Below are 17569 nucleotides of genomic sequence, written 5' to 3' on the forward strand. Positions count from 1 at the left end.
TTCAGAGCTCACTTGATATGGTGACTTCAGCTTATTTTTCCCCATGACTTGCCAAGATGAACTTCCTATTCAAATAAGTATGATCCAGGCTTTCCCTCATCTTATTTCCCTCTTTTCCATAAGGGATTTAGATTGAAAGTTTCCAAAGGTCCTTTCTGGCTCCAATAATCTTGGTCACTATGCAGGGTACTGACACTCTTTAGGTCACTTCACTGGGTCAACATGAGTCCTTCAACAATAGAAAGCCCTTATTTCTAACTTGACCCTGACTCCATGCCATTTTTAACCAGAACTCTGATTTCTTGATGTAGGGAATTTTGATTCTAGAAATTTCTTCTAGCAATAAAGATTGGCACCTGTTCTGCAAGTTTGTGAATTAGAGGCAAAAAAGAGGTTTTGATCTGACTTACCTAGGGTCACACAATCACTATGTATGAGAGGCAGGACTTTAATATAGACCTTCCTGACTAAGAGGACAGTACTCTACCCATTATGCCAACCTGTGGCTATGATAAGTATGCATGTGTATATTATTACATAGAGATATCTACATAAAAGCATATTCATCTATGCCCACATATACATATGATACATATGTGTTATGTACTAATTGGAGAAACATACCTGACACTTATAGGGTGCTTTAAGACTTTAAAATCATTCATACATGAATTATTTCATTTACTCCTACTATATAAATGAGAATGATGATTGGGCTGAAGATGGCTTGGAGGAATTAGAGATGTATAAACTTGAGAAGAGAATTGAGGTGGACAACATGGCTGAAGCACCTAAGAATTATCATATGGAAAAATGTCAAAATGATTCTGCTTAGACTTCAGAGGGCAGAATTATTGGCACAAAGTAGGGAAAGACAGATGTAGGTTTGATTTGGGGAGTTGCAGTCTCAATACTGAGAGTTGTCCAACCATGGAATGGGCTGACTTGTTAGGAGTGAGGTCCCCTTCACTGCAGATCTTTAAGCATAGACTGGATGGCCACTTGTTGGGGATGTCACAGAGAGGGATTCTTGCTCATGAATGATTAGGGATAGTTTGAGTCAACTGCTAAGGGAAACTCCTTTTCTCTATTAGAACATTTAAGGATAGTTCCAAAAGGGATATTAGAACCTAGAACCATTGTTAGAAGGACTCTTATAGGGCATCTCTTCCAATCACCTCACTTTACAGATGAAGAAATAGAAGTCCAGAAAAGACAAATGATCTGTCCAAGGCCCACATTGCTAGTTTGCATGGGACCATGGGGTGTTGTTGGTTTAGTGGTACATTTGTCATCAGGTAGACCTGGGTTCTTCCTGTATCTGACTAGCTGCATGATCAAGAATAAAAACACTTAACCTCTCTAAGCCCCAGGTTCCACAACTGGAAAATAGGAGTAATATAGGAGTAGTAGCATCTACCTCACAGAATTATGATGAGTCTCCAATTAGATAATTAATGAGAGTATTTGCTTCTAATATTGTATTATTTCTAATTCTAAGTAATGCTCTGTATAATTTTTTGATTGGTTTAGTCTATGCTTCAAGGTTCTTTCCTCATTCCTTTGTCCTCATGTTCTCTTTTATTCACTGCCCATGAACCTCTTCAAAATTGACATAAAGGTTGTGTACTCCATCTTGTTTGGTAAACAAGATCTGACTTAAGCCAAGTATGTCTGTGGGCAGCAACGTCCTTGGGTCTCCCATTGCAATGAGCTATGGAGCTAAAAACTTAATCAATTTGATCTTCGCATCTAGATCACCAAGGACAATTAGAATCTTATGACCAGGTATGACACCCCACTACCACTATGAAAGAATCAGGGAAGGATTGGAAACAAGTAGTCTTCTACCTCATTAGATATTCACCAGTTAGAGATTTCTAGGGGAGGAATGAATAATGAGCTTCTGAAATTGTATTTAATAACTCAAGACGCTGAATATCTTTGTCTCTTATCACCAAGAGAGACCATGGACTGACTAATATATGGTCATTGCTAGCCTGATAAATGAATTCATTTCCTTGCCTAGAACCCAGGTTTTGTAATTTTTAACCATCACATTATGAAAAGCAGTTCACAAGCTTAGTTGTGCTACTGTAAAAATCAGAGTTATTATTTGCTATAGAATCTAGAACTCTTGACTTCCTACTCATACTATGATTTTTTTTCATGCCATGCCATACTTGGGGAGAGGAGAGAATAAAAATAGGACAAAATAGAAGAGAATTGATAAAAATGGAGGGGAAATTAAGGTGAGTTTTCCTCTACAGCAAATATATATATATATATATATATTCATACTATCTTCCCTAATAGAATGGAAGATCCATGAGGGCAAGGGCAATTTCATTTTTACTTTGCATCCCCAGCACCAAGCATAGTGACTGGCAGAGTAAGCATTTAATAAATGCCTATTCATTTTGTTCTGCTATATTCTAGGCAAGGACTAAGGGCTGGGGATACAGTGGCAAAAATAAAACAATTTCTGCTCTCCAGATAATACAGAAGAATAACAATTGTTCTTATTCTAGGATAACAGGATTTAGATCAGGGAGGGACTGGAGATCATCTGGTCCACTCTTAATTTATAGACCCAGAGAAGGGAAGGGATTATTCCAAGATCACATAGGTAATAAGGGTCAGAGGTAGGACTCAAACTCAACTCTCTTGACTCATGGTGAGGTGCTCTTTCTAATGGCTGTCTTGTCATTCCAAGCATTCATTAGTTGGCTTCATATAGCAGTGAACTAGGAAAGGACTGGTTACTAGGGAGGGGAGATGGCATGAGGCTTAATCTTGTAACTCAATTATTCCCATCATGATGATTTTGAGCACAGAAGTGTAATAAGAAAAACAAACAGGATTACGGCTGATCAGACATTTCCAATTACATGAGGAAATTAAGGGACAATCACTACTGTGGTTTTTTTTATGCAATTAAGGTAATACATGAATGCAAGTTCCAGAAAGAAGGTTGGTGGTGAGGAGACAATAATCTGAGGGTCTGAATACCCACCTTCTCTGTGTACTCGGTCAGATTCTTCAGCGAGCCCTTTCCAGAGGCTAAGGAGACGCCTATACCCAGGATTACAGAGTAGATGGGGATTCCAATGGAGACTCTTGTACTTTTGAATTTTTCCTTATGGAGGGCTGTGGTTAGCTCTTCAACATGACTATAAAATTGTGAGTGGAAGTCAGATTGGGCCTGTGTCTGAAAGGGAAAAGGAGACACACAGTGCCAACCAACACTCAGATCCCCCTACTTGATGTCATTCAATTCAATTTTCAACTCATGGATTAAGCACCTGCCTGGTAGACACTTCCAGGACTATCGCTGTCAGCCACTAAGGGCCTGGGCACTAAGGATATAGAGGCAAAAATGAAACAATTCCTACCCTCCAGTGACTTCTAAGAGGGGGAAACATTTACACAGAGAAGTATGAGAGGAGGCATAGCATAGCCTTTTCCCTGGCCTCCAATCCCCTATGCAGGTTCTTTCCCTGTTTTAGAAAGCTGAATTTGAGAGCAGAGATTACTTTTTGCCTTTTTGTTTCTTTAATCTCCAGTGCCTATCCCAATGATTTATTTACTCATTGTAAAAATGTAATAATTGGCTTTTGTTCAAAGACCTTTATTGTTGAGGAACTGGTGACTTCATGAAGACTATAAATACCTATTTATATGTATGTTTCTTCCTTATCTATATATAAGCATGCCACCTAACCTATTAGAATGCAAGCTTCTTGAGGGCAAGATCTGTTTCTCTTCTGTCTTTATATTTCTGTCATCTAGCCCAGAGCCTGGCCTAAAGAAGAAGGGGCTTAACCCACGCTTACTGGCAGAAAAGTAAGCCAATTCAACTTTTGTGTGGTTTCAATTGAAAGGATTTTTTTCTAATGTCAAGTCTAAATTTGTTTCCTTGCAACTCTCACACTTATGTAGTAACAAAAATATTTTTTCTTTATTAATAGAATTTATTTACAAATATCTCATCCCCTTCTCCACTCTCTGCATCATAAAAGACATCATCAAGCAAACAGATACATAGAGAGAAATTATATCTTTCATGTTTCCAGTTTTTCTGGTTAGATCAGTTCACAGTTCCACCAACAGTGTATTAGTGTCTCAATTTTTCCAAATTCCCTTCAACATTTGTCATTTTTCCCTTTTGTCACTTTAGCCAATCTGATGGGTGTGAGATGATATCTCAGAATTGTTTTGGTTTGCATTTTGCTAAGAGATTATATCTTTCATGTTTCCACTTTCTCAGTTCATTCTTTGGAGTTGAATATTTACATAAGTTATTCTTCAAGTATTAAAACTTTAGCTTTATATAGTGTTCTTCTGATTCTACTTAGTTTACTGTTCATTATTTCATGTAGTTTTTTCCAAGTTTTGTTTTGTTTTTTAATTAGCCTGCTCATCATTTCTTATGGCACAGAAGTATTCTATCACAATCATATACCACAATGTGTTTAGCCATTCCCCAATTTCTAGGCATCCCTTCAATTTCTAATTCTTTGCCACCACAAAGAGAGCTGCTATAAATATTTTGGAACATTTAGGATATTTTCCTTTTCCCCTAGCTCCTTGAGAAATAGACCCAGTAATAGTGATACTGGGTCTTAGGGTTTGCATAGTTTTATAGCTCTCTGGGTAAAATTCCAAATTTCTCCCCAAACTGGTTACATCAGTTCACAGTTCCACCAACAATGTATTAGTGTCTCCATTTTTCCAAATCCCCTCCAACGTTTGTCATTTTGCCCTTTTGCCATGTTAGCCAATCTGATTGATATGAGATATCTCAGAATTGTTTGGTTTGCATTTTGCTAATCAGCACTGATTTAGAGCATTTATTCATACATGGCTTTGATTTCTTCATCCAAAAAGTATTCAGATCTTTTGCCTATTTATCAATTGGGGGATGGCTTTTATCTTTTTTTAATTTTAGAACATTCTCTATATAATCTTGGACATGAAACTGCTTTCCAAGAGACTGGCTATAAAAATCTGCCCCCCCCCCCAATTTTCTGCTTTCCTTCTAATATTGGAAACAACAACAACAACAATAATAACTGTTATCATCAACATCCTTATCATTACTCCCACCAAACTTGCCTTACCTCAAATTGGTACTTGATGAAGTTGTATGGTCTACGGAAATACTTCTCATCATAATCAAGATTCTCACAGACAGCATCATATCTGAGGGACTTCCAGTCTCCATTATAGACCCGCTCACACAAGCCCCCAAAGAACACAGGGTCATACACATACATCTTTTCTTCTTCTGTCAGAATGTTATACCTACAAGGAAAAGGCATCTTCTAGTATTTCAACAACGATGATCTAATGTTTCTGATTTGTTTTTTTGTTTTGTTTTGTTTTGTTTTTTAATTTTAAACCCTTTACTTCTATGTATTGACTTATAGGTGGAAGATTGGTAAGGGTAGGCAATGGGGGTCAAGGGACTTGCCCAGGGTCACACAGCTGGGAAGTGTCTGAGGCCAGATTTGAACCTGGGACCTCCCGTCTCTAGGCCGGACTCTCCATCCACTGAGCTACCCAGCTTCCCCCTGATTTGTTTTCACGAACAAAATGATGTTGGCATCCTAGACAAAGGTCCATTCTCATAGACTCTATGAACCTGAGAGGAACTCTAGAGCATAGACTGTTAGAGTTAGAAGGGAACTTAGAACATAAAATGTCAGGGTTGCGGGGACAGCTGGGTAGCTCAGTGGATTGAGAGCCAGACCTAGAGACGGGAGGTCCTAGGTTCAAACCCGGCCTCAGACACTTCCCAGCCATGTGACCCTGGGCAAGTCACTTGACCCCCATTGCCTACCCTTGCCATTCTTCTGCCTTGGAGCCAATACACAGTATTGACTCCAGGACGGAAGGTGAGGGTTTAAAAAAAAAATGTCAGGGTTGTCATTAACAGCAATTTCATATATGGAAAACCCTTTGCAAACATTCTCTTATTCAATCCCCACAACTTTCCTGTGAGGTCAGCATTATTATTAGAACCATAGATGAGGAAATGGGTGGTTGGCAAGTAGGAGGCAATTTGGTGGCATATGTATAGAGTGCTGGATTCCATGTTAGAAAGGAAAGTCTGAGTTCAAATTTCATTTTATACTCTTACTAGCTGTGTGACCCTACACAATTCACTTTTTCCTTTCACCCTCAGTTTCTTCATTTGTAAAATGGAGATAATAATAGCACCCTGGTCTTGGGGTTGCTACAAAATTCAAATGAGATAGCCTGATTAAAGTGTTTTGTGTACCTTAAAGTGCTAAGTATATTTGAACTACAACTATATTTACATGTCTGTAAAGTTCATTCCAAGGCTAAATGTGCTATCATAACATTAGTTACTATTATTTTTATTGTTAACTGACATACTGAGTCAGTTCTTGACATGCTGACATATAGCATGGAAAGGTCTGAAGCAAAATTTGAATCCAGAGCTCTTTTTCTCCAAGTCCAATGCTCTCTCTTCTAAGCCATCCTTACCCATTACAGGTTGGTGCTTTATGATCTCTAAAGTTCCATCTAGTTCCAAATGCTATAATTTACCCTCCAAACTTGTCTGATTTTTCCCCATTTTATTGTTTTCTCTCATACCTGGTGCTGGGTGAAAGTTAAAAAGATAATATGTCTAAAGCATGAAGGTTATAACCTTAGATCACAATGTAAGTTATTATTATTATTATTATTATTATTACTATTATGACACATGATAGTATTTAGGGATGGCTCCTATTCCCAGAACCACAGGCTGTTCTTTAGTCCACTTCTCCAGTCCTAAGCCACTCCATTGGAAGCACACATAATCTCTCCCTGTTTCCTCATCTGTAACATTCATCTGGTCCCATTGACCGGCCTCTCTATGGAGCACGAGTGGGAAGGACCCCCATAACTGAAAGGCCCAGGGCAAAAAGCATACTCCACAACAGTCTAATAAGTCAAAGTTCCTTGGCAATCATTACTCACCCCTGGGCTGCCATTTCTGACCCAGGGATGGGGTTGAATTCCAGGCAATCATTTTTAAGGATTCCAGAATCTTCACAATCCTCTTCATCAGATCCATCATTACAGTCTTGATCTCCGTTGCATAGAAAGCGCCGTTTGATGCAACGACCTAAGGGGTAAAAAAAGAGTTATCAGATGATGTCCCTCTTTGTGACAAAGCACCAAATGCTTCCTCGATGGCCTATCTTTTGACTATGGAAGGAAAGAAGGGGGTGTGTAGACAGCACAAGACAGGCTCTTGTGTGAGTGGTTTTGTTTAGTATCATTCTGAGCCAAGGAAGGAAAATGAACTTAAAAAACAATAATCAGGAATCAGGTGGAAGATGAAGAGCTGGTCAACATATATGGTGATAATGGAGGAAAGTGCCATAGTAGACATAGAGTGATGAAGGGAGATTTAGACCCCATCTGTCAATTACAAGAATTAGAATGAGACAGGCAGATTAGGGAGACCCAGACTGAGTACTATAAAGTCAGGAAGAGAGACCACAGCTTATTGGAAAGATCACAATTGTAGGACCTTAGAAATAAAAGGATCTGCAGGGGCCATCTAGTCCAACTCAGAAGTGGCCAAGAATATTCTCTGCAACCTTTTTAATATATGACCATCTAGTAAGAGAGAAACCATTGCCTCCCAAGGCAACCTACTCTGGTTTTCATTCATTCATTCACTCATTCAGACAAACAAGAATTTATTAAATTTCTCATATGCTCAAGGCACCTGGAATAAAAAAACAGAAGAGAAATTTTTAGAAGGCTTTGATAGTTAGGTCGTTTTTTCCTTATATCAACCAAAGAAGACTCCCAGATTTCTGATTCAGCCTTCTCTTGAAGAAGCTTATGAGAAAAGTGGAAAAAGATAGGATAGATTCACAACCATTTCAAGACTGAAGATGGTGGCCTTCAAAAAATAGTTGGTAATAGACTCTGCTCTCTTCAGACCTCATTTTGAGTACTTTGGCCAATCCTGGGCACCCCATTTCAAGAAAGGCAGAGATAAGCTAGAAAACATCTAGTAGAGGAAAGCAGGATGATGAAGGGTGTTGAGTCCATGGCCAAGCCTGGATGAAGGAAATGGAGATACTTAGGAGAATAGAAGAAGAATTTGGAAGTGAGGGGGAGAAATAAGATGTGTATTCAAGTCATCCAAGAGCTGTCCTGAGGAAGATATAGTGTTAGTCTTCGTCTCATTTGATCCAGACAGCAGAGCCAGGAACAAGAGGATAGTGGAAGGAAAGGTTGCAAAGATACACATTGAAGCTTGAAGTTTTTGTATCCCCAGAGCTTAGCCTGGTCCCTAGCAAATGGTAAATACTTAAGAAATGCTCTCTTTATCTATTCTTTGTCACTCTCCATATATACATTAAACATATAAAATATATTTATAGATATATACACACATATATACACATGTATGTACATATATCTGTGTGTTTGTTTATATGTACATATATGGACAGTGAGGTGGCATAATAGATAGACTGTTGGGACTAAAGTTAGAAAATCTTGAATTCAAATCTGGCCTCTGACACTTACTAGCTGTGTGACCCTGGGCAACTCACTTAACCCTGCTAGCCTCAGTTTCCTCATGTGTAAAATGAGTTGGAAAAGAAAATGACAGACTGCTACTGTATCTTTGCCATAAAAATCTCAAATTGGGTCCCAAAGAGTGGACATGACTGAAAAATGTCTGAAGAACAACAAATACAAATATAAATGTACAAAGGCTGCGCTGTACCTGCTCACCCCTCTTTGTGTCCTACTCACCTGATTCCTTACACTGGAAATCATAGCCACACTGGATTTGTGTTGTACAGGCCTCAGGGCTGGTGCAGGCTACTTCATCCCAAAGGTCGCCAAGGCATAGGTTTCCCCCAAACTTGGATGGTTGTAGGAGATTTCTGTATCGATGCTAAACCAGATTTTTTAACCAGGAATTTCTCTGCATCTTTTCATCATACAAAAGGAATGAATCAACTAGTATCTCAATGCAAGGTCTTGTGCTAGGATCTCCAGGTGATACCAAAGTGAATAAGACTTGGACCTGCCCTCAGGGAGCCTGGAGTCTAGTTGGGGAGGAGGGACGATTAGACATTGTTGGAGGAACTAAAGAAGTAAAACTCATAAAAGGCATAAGAAGAAAACAAGTAGAATACTTACAATTTCATTTCTATTCCTATCATTTTAGTAAAAAGGCTACATGCGACAATGAATGGAATACTGGTCAGGAGCGGAGAAAGAATTGGCCTTAAATGCTGCTTTTGATACTTATTAGCTATATAAGATAGCAAATCACCTCTCTTCTCTCAAAATATCTGGTACTTATATAGGATAAAGGTCAGGTGCTGGATAAGACCTGGAGCATAATCTGTTCTCACAGAGAAGGAAACTGAGGTCAGGGGAGGATAATTGCCTTAATTCAATGTCATATGAATGATGATTATCAGAGGGCAGATTTGAACCCATGTCTTCTAACTCCAGAAAGAACCAATGTTCTTCCCATTGTACCACATTGATTCCTACCCTACAAGGCTGTCATTACCTGCCTTGGTTGAGGGAGTCATTGAACCAGGTGTCCCTAGAAAACAGTTCTCATGTGGCACTTGAGCTCCTTGAGGCTCCAGTGGGAAGGATGGAGTTGACTTTTGTATCCCCATTCCCAGTGCCTAGCTTAGTCCTTTGCAGGGAGTGAGGTGCTCAGAAAATATTTGAAGGGTTGAATTGCATTCCAAAGTGACAATATAATCACCCAAGAAGTTAAGGTCTAACCAGTAAATGTCTAAGAGATCTAAGAAACAGAGCATTGGTTCCTTAAGTCCAAAAGCCTAGCTTCTAATCTTAGCACTCTCATTCCCTAGCTTTGGGATCTTGGATAAGTCCCCTGACAATCTCTTTCTTGCTCTCTAAAATGGGATAACATGTCTTGGACTACTGGCCTCACTGGCTTTTTGGTAATGAATGAAAAGTTCTTTGTTATCAGAAATTACAATGCAATAATAACTCATAGACAGATACAAGTATAAACAGTATTTGTACTAATACATATTCAGATACTCAGCTAGATCTCTGATCTCATTAATAAGGACTTCCGTTCCAGGATACAAAGTGAAATCCATCCATGGTATGTTATGCATTAATGATGGTAGAATAATAGGTAGCAACAGCACATTAGGATTTTCAGTGCATTTAATACATGTTATCTCCTTTTATCCTCACAACAGCCCTGAGATTATTATCCCCATTTTGTAGATGAGAAAATTGAGGCAGACAGATATTAAGTGACTTACCCAGGGTCACAGAGCTAACAAGTGTCCGAGACTGGATTTGAATCCTAATTTTACAACACGCTTGTACCCCTTGGCTAGAACATAGATCCATTTGAGCATTTATATTTTTCTAACTATATTTGTATTTTTTCTGAACTTGTAGTTTCTTCAATGCAAGGCGCTCCCAGGTGAGGAAAGAGCGTCCAGCAGAGAGAGGTGGGTCACATGTTCTCTCCCACCCATTAGACCATCTGGCCACTTAATCCTTTCTAGCTACATTTTCAGAAACCCTCTGTGCCAGGGTGATTCTAAGGCTGGGAACTGAGTGAGCAAATGGTGCAATTGCCCAGACTTTTCCTTCCTTCTCTCTCCTCTTCTCTGCTTTTTGGTTCCTTTGCTGCTCATTAGCCAAGTAAACAGAGGACTGGAAAGGAGGTGAAGTTCAAAGTCATCCATTTGCCTCCCAGTTAAGCAGCCGTGATAAAAAGGTTTATAACCTATGTCGTAGGAGGTTGTAACTAATGGCCAATTTGGGATTGTGGGCAGATTTTAATTACCCGCCCACTCCCTGTCCCTGTTGTGATAAATAAAGGCCTGATCCCTATATTGGGGCTGGGTTATCAGCCTCTCTCCCTCCAAGGCTGAGCAATGGCCTGGAAAGATCCCATTGCCAAATCAATGGAAGGGTACACAGACTATTTCCTGGGGAGCTAGGGGGTCAGGGACGAGAGGATATAGCACCTGATGGAGTGTATTTCCTACAGGGCAAAAGTCTAGAATAATTCCTTCTGCCTCTGATTCCTTTCTCCAGCTGGGTGAGAAGAATAGAAAAAGATGTTACACTACATACCTGAACACATCACAGAAAATATTAATTGTTTATTCTATGTGATAGAAGGTCATGAAATACCTCTATTTATACCATTCATCCATTCATTCAAAAAACATTTATTACATGAATTTAATATGTACTCTAGAATAGACTCTTAATATGTTCATAGTAGCTGGCACATAGTAGGTGCTAAATCAATGCCTGTTGGCTGAGTTGATTGAATCAGTATTTTCTAACTCGCATTCTGGTATGTCATACTATACTCTGATCCGAAACATGTTTAATGGAGGACCCTACCCTCCATTTTGGCACATGCATAGACATTCCTCTGCTGAAAGCTTTTATTGAATGAGGGGTCAGATCTGAGAGTACATCCCATGGGTCTTTTTCCTTCTCTGATTGCAACTGAGGAGGATGATCTGCTGTTGGATAAGGTTTGGGGGAGGGGGAAGAAGTTACTTTTCAAGTTTTCTTTGGTCTAAAAATTCCTAGTTTCTCTAACTGACCAGACCTTCCACTGTTCTGATCAGTTTCTTCTAAATTAGAGGTTCTTTACTTTTGGGGGGTCTTGCTAATTTAGTGAAGCCCATGTATCCTTCCTAAAAATCATGTTTGCTTCCTCCATTCATTATGGAAGAGTATGATGAATTTCAGTTATGTTAGCAAAAATATGTATTTTTTCCCATTCAAGTTTATGGACCTCTGTTCAGTGGATAGAGTGCTAACTGTGAGGTCTGGAAGAATTGATTTCAAATCTAGACTCAGAAATCCATTAGCTGTATGACTATAGGAAAGTCCCTTTATCAACTCTAGTTTCTCAGCTGTAAAATGGGAATGATAATCAGATTTATCTCCAAGGGTGTTGTAAGGAGTATATATATATATATATATATATATCTTAGCACAGTATCTGGCATATAGTATTGCTCAGGTGGATTTTTAATAAATGTTTATTACTTTTCTCTTCCTGTCCCCTTCCCTTCCTCCATTCTAGACACTCTTAAAATATCAATCAATTTTACTATTTTTTCTTTTCTTCCTCTTTCTCTTTTCCTTTTAAAACTTATTATAAGGTGGCTGAGGAGTGAAATTTAGACAATATGAAGACAAAAGACATTAATATAATGTATTTTTAAATATATATGGCACCTAGAATTAAATGCAACACTCCAGATATGGTCCAGCCAGTGCCAAGTACCTAGGGACCTCCCCAATCCTGGATTATATTCCTCTCAATGCAGCCTACAATCAACATAGCTTTTTTTGGCTACCTTGTCATACTACTCTCTCACATGGAAGGTGTAGTTCGCTAAAATCCCAGATCTTTTTCCAAATGAATTGCTGCATAGCCTTATCTCTTCCATATTCTACTTATGACATTGATTTTTTAGATTTTGTATGTAAGTCTTTACATTTATTGTTATTCAATGAAATCTCACCAACTTTAGCCCAGTGGTCTAACTCAAGATCATAACAAATGAGAATGATTCAAGTGACTATAAATGCTTTTGGGGATGGAGAAATGGGGCAAGGCAGCTGTTTTTGTCAAGGCTGTCATATGGGAAAGGAAAGATTTATTTTCTCTGATCCTAGAAACAGAACAAGGAGCATAGTTTGGAAATTGTATTTAAACAAATTAGGACTTGATGCCAAGAAAAACTTCCTTACAATTAAAACTACTGAAAGATAAAATGGACAACCAGAAAAGACAGTGAAATTTCCTTCACTGGACGTCTTCAAGCAGAGGCTGACTGATCATTGGTCCATTGGTAAGGAAAGTTGTAGGAAGGATTCTTGGTCAGGTATTTGGACAAGAAGGTCTCTGGAATTCCTTCCTCCTGAGGTTCTTTAATTCTGAGATCTAATTTCTTCTTCAAACCACCAGTTTCTTCTGCCAATATGCTTATCTCTAGTAGAGAGTAGTATAAGGGGAAGAACATTACTGTGCAAAAGGACACTGGCAGTATTCCACTGAAATAATGACCAGAGCTTAATAAATACAAAAAAAAATGTCACTTTAAAGAAAGGTCAGTCTTATTAGCTCCAGGAAAAAATGATTCAATTATGATCCAAATTGTAAGCCCTTCATCTGAGTTATCTCCAAAGGCAACAATTGAGAAAAAGTAGTTTAAAAAGTCAGAGAAAAATGAGAATTTTTAACAAAGTTATTTTTATAAAGGAAACCTCAGATATTCTCTATGTCCTTTAAAGTTGTAGGACATGGCTTTGGAATTAATGGACCTAGTTTAAATATTGACTTTGTCATTTACTAGCTGGGGGACATTGGAGAAGTCACTTGGCTTCCTAAAGATTCAGTTTCCTTACTTATAAAATTAAGGGGGTGGACCTGTGTGGACCTTTCTTTCTCCACTTTTGTAATCTGAATATCCTCTAATATGGTGTGTAATGGGTGGAAGTTGAAGAGAAGTTAATATATGTGTGTGCATAATAATATGCACATACATATATTCTACAGTTGAGCACATTATTTGGCATGTAATAGGCACATAATTAATACTCATTGATTGCTCTTAATCCTACCAGCCACTCTGGAGTCAATCCATCTTCTATGTAATAATCCTTGATATAGAAATTTGAAAATAGCTATTTCATCTCCATAATTATTTTATTTTCTGGGCTAAATACCATCCTCCTCTAGTTCCTTTGGACTCCATTCCCTTTCACCATCCTGGCTGCCTTCCTCTGGACGCTCTTAAGCTCATCAATATCATTCCTAAAATATGCCACCCAGAACTCAGTACAGTATAACAGATATAATATAACCAGGGCCAACGCAAGTGGGACCATTGCTTTCCTAGTGGTGGACACCATGTCTCTCTTAATGCATCTTGGCATTAAGTTCATTGGACCTCACTCACCATGAAATACATTGAAATACTCAGATTTCTTTTTTCCCAACTAAAATATTGTCTAAGGCAACTTGTGAAGTTGATTTTTGTACCCAAGTATAAGATTTTACATTTGTACTGATTAAATTTCATCGTGTTAGTTTCAGCCCCATGTTCCAGCCTGTCACCGTCTTTTTTAATCTTGGCTTTGCCATTAAGTCTATCAACATTGCTTTCCATTTTTGTGTCTTCTGCCAAATTTGATGTGTATGCATTCTGTGACTTCATCCAAGTTATCAATAAAAATGTTAACCAGTCTAAAGCAAAGCACAGATTCCTGGAACACTTCTCTAGAGATCTCCTTCCAAGTGAACATGAAACCTCCTTCCTTAGTCCAGCCATTCAATTAGTTCAAAATGCAATTAATTATACTATCATTCAACCCCCATTTATTCCTCCTTTCCACTTGACTAACATGAGAGTTTATGAACTGCTATGCTAAAATCTAGGTAAATTCTATTTATAGCATTCACTTCATCTACCAGTCAAGTAACTTGCACCCTTAACAAAATGCTAAGAGCCATTTAGAGCTAAATGCCTGTCCAAGTCAGAACTAATCCTACTGCCTTTTTCTGACATTTAAAGTTGTCAAAGGCAAGTTCTCTGAGCCAGAAAATCTTAAGATCCACTTCTATTGGTTCATTGTTTATTTTTTTTCCTCTGCTGAGTCTCAATCATCAGGCAGAATCACAGAATTTTTGCTTTGGAAGTGACCACTAAGGTCATTTAGAGGAGGCTCACTATAACAATTTACACTCAAATTTAAGAACTTCCAAGTATATGATGGAAAGAACATAGGGCTGTGATCCAGATGGCTTAGATTTAAGACCCACGTTCCTAGCTATGTGACCTCGGACAGCTCTCAACATCCCTGAAGATGGGACAACAGGGGTTGTGATTTCAACCCCAATCTTAAGGCTGGATTTCTAAATTAATTTTCAATGAATAACATTGGAAGAAACATACTTATGAGATTTTGAGTATCACATGACCTCTAAGGGGTATCCCTAGAATCCTGGAGTTCTGGTGACTCAACACTTGTGAGAGTAAGAGTTGGTACAAGCGTACCCCAGGACCAACCTGGGCTGCATTTTTGTTCTGTTCTCTAATCTTCCATATTCTATGCCACTTTTGAATATTAACAATCTATGTTCTGATCTACCACACCTTCCTTCTTTAACCTCCTGTATTCTAAGGTCTCTTCTAAGTCTAGCGTTCTATGTGCTAAGTTCTTCTTCAAGAGTTAGGAAGGTTTCAGTTCGAATCCTCTCCCAAATATTTATTATTTTTGTGACTCTTGGCAAGTCACTTAATCTCTGTCTGCCTCAGGTTCTTCATCTATTAAATTAGAATAAGAATGGGTCCTACCTCCCAGGGCTGATGTTTATTTTATGATCATCAAATATGTTTATTTGATGATTATCAAATAGGATGATTTTTTTAAATGTTAGAGGAAGCCAAAACTGTTATAAAAATTCTAGATGTGGCTAATGTTGATATTTTTCTAAGGTCTCTTCAATGATACTTTATGCTCTAAGGTTCTTTTGAGCTCCAATATGCCCTGTTCTAAGGCTCCTCTCAGTTCTGACATCCCCTGTTTTCAGCTTTCTCTCAACTCTGACATCCTCTGTTTTAAGGCCCCTGTCACCCCTGATAATGTATATTCTAAGATTCATTCTAGCAACAATGTCCCATATTGTGTTTTAACTTTCTGTTCATCTCTAAATTCCTATATTTATAAGTTTCTTTTACTTTTCCTAGTCTGCTCTAATGTTCATTCCAGCTGTAGTACTTGCTGTTCATACATCCTCTTCACTCTAACTGGTCATTCTTCTATAATCTATAAAGGCAAAACTATATCCAATGGACTATATTATTGACCTGGATTCTTACCTTTTTACCCAGGCAAGGAAAGCATTCAGTCCATGCTGACCACTCACTGAGCTGGCAATCCACTGGGGCAGGAGTTGAGGGTTGATCTGCCCGCCCTATTCTCCTAAAGAGAAAATATAACCCCCCAAAATAAAATAAAATTAATTCAGTAAAGCTTTTAGAAATTTCCCTTGATAATTATCTCCTCTTTACCCCTTTGGTCTAGTTTTGTTCTTTGCATGTTGTCTCCCCTGTTCGATTATGACTTGCTTGAGTACAGAGTCTCCTTGTCATTCTTTTTATTCTCAATCCTTAGCATAGTACTTGTCATACAGTAGATGCTTAATAAATGCTACTGACTTGATAATAATAAAAATAAGCAAAGAAACTGTATACAACCCTCATGGCTTATCTTTCTGATGCTTTGCAGGTACAAAGCTCTTTACCAATATTTTCTTGTGTTGGCTCCCAATAACCCTAGAGGAATTAGTGGATTGTTAAGATTCCCATTTCATAAATGTGGAAACTGAGGGTAAGAGAGGGAAAATGTCTTTCTGGAGATGGGGCAGCTCAGAAGTAGCTGAGTCTGGGATTGAAAACCATAGCAAGTCATGCGATTTTTCAAAGAGGCTAGAATAACAGCCCATATTATAGAGCTGCTACTATTTGAGAAACCAAGCAGAGGAGGAAAACCAGTTTACGAAAGGCCAGGCTCATTAAGCAACATAGATTTCTGGAGGCTTTTGAGGTGTGTGTATGTCTTCTTTAATAAAGGATGACACTAATGACCAATGAATAACAGCCACTCCCATTTCCATGGCCTGTTGTTCACAAAGCACTCTGCTTCCTACTGCCCTTGGAAGCCTTAGGCTGCATAAAAATTCTTGTTCCCCTTTTTACAGATTAGAGACAAGTCTGGGATCAAACAACCAAAGAATGGCAGGAATAGGATTCAAACCCAGATTCAAATCCCATACAAACTCTCTTTCTATTCAGATTGGAGTACCTTTTTTATTGGGGTAATCATGCATGTTCATCCTGAAAAATAGGTTGAATTATAACCTCTTACATTAACTTGATTCTGGGAGAGAGGTTATTCAAGAGTAATGAAGCTGACTTTCATGCATTGAGTCATGAAAATAACAAGTAATTTGGGGATATACCTATTCATTCACTCTTTTGTTAATTAATTAATACGTTATTTCTTTATTTCATTTCTTTGTAAATTCATAATATGGTTAGAGGTACTCGAGGTTAGTAACTTCTACTTTTTCTCTGCATCCCCAGAACTTGGCATACAGTAGGAACTTAATAAGTATTTGATGAGGGGCAGCTAGTGTCAAAGACTTATTAAGCTTCTAAGGTTGGGAGAATCTGGATTCAAATCTAACCTCAGACATTTTCTAGCTGTGTGACCCTGGACAAGTCACTTAACCTCATCTTAGTAGCCCTTGCCCTTCTGTCTTAGAGTTGTTATTAGAATAGAAAGTAAGAGTTAAAAAAAAGAAGTGTTTGGTGAGTGAATGATAGGTTGGGGTATTAACCACCTATTATGTATAGATCCTGAGGCAAGTGCTTAAAATAGGGAATGAGAGAGAGAAGGGTCTGTGTATGTATTGAATCTGCTCAGAAGTATGGGGGGAAGGAGCTAAGTG

General features: G+C 38.4%; 1 protein-coding gene across 1 annotated transcript in view; it reads right to left on the reverse strand.

Moving 5' to 3' along the window:
* C8A (complement C8 alpha chain) overlaps positions 1-17569 on the reverse strand; it is an 88456-nt gene that overhangs the window by 59940 nt on the left and 10947 nt on the right. Inside the window, exons 2-6 of the mRNA XM_044673534.1 lie at positions 15936-16038; positions 8803-8947; positions 6997-7144; positions 5124-5307; positions 3017-3211 (exon numbers count right to left, since the gene is read on the reverse strand). Coding sequence (XP_044529469.1) covers positions 3017-3211; positions 5124-5307; positions 6997-7144; positions 8803-8947; positions 15936-16038 — 775 coding nt within the window. The remainder of the gene's footprint in view (positions 1-3016; positions 3212-5123; positions 5308-6996; positions 7145-8802; positions 8948-15935; positions 16039-17569) is intronic.

Source organism: Gracilinanus agilis, chromosome 4 (genome assembly GCF_016433145.1).
Source record: "Gracilinanus agilis isolate LMUSP501 chromosome 4, AgileGrace, whole genome shotgun sequence".
Taxonomy (NCBI): Eukaryota; Metazoa; Chordata; class Mammalia; order Didelphimorphia; family Didelphidae; genus Gracilinanus; species Gracilinanus agilis.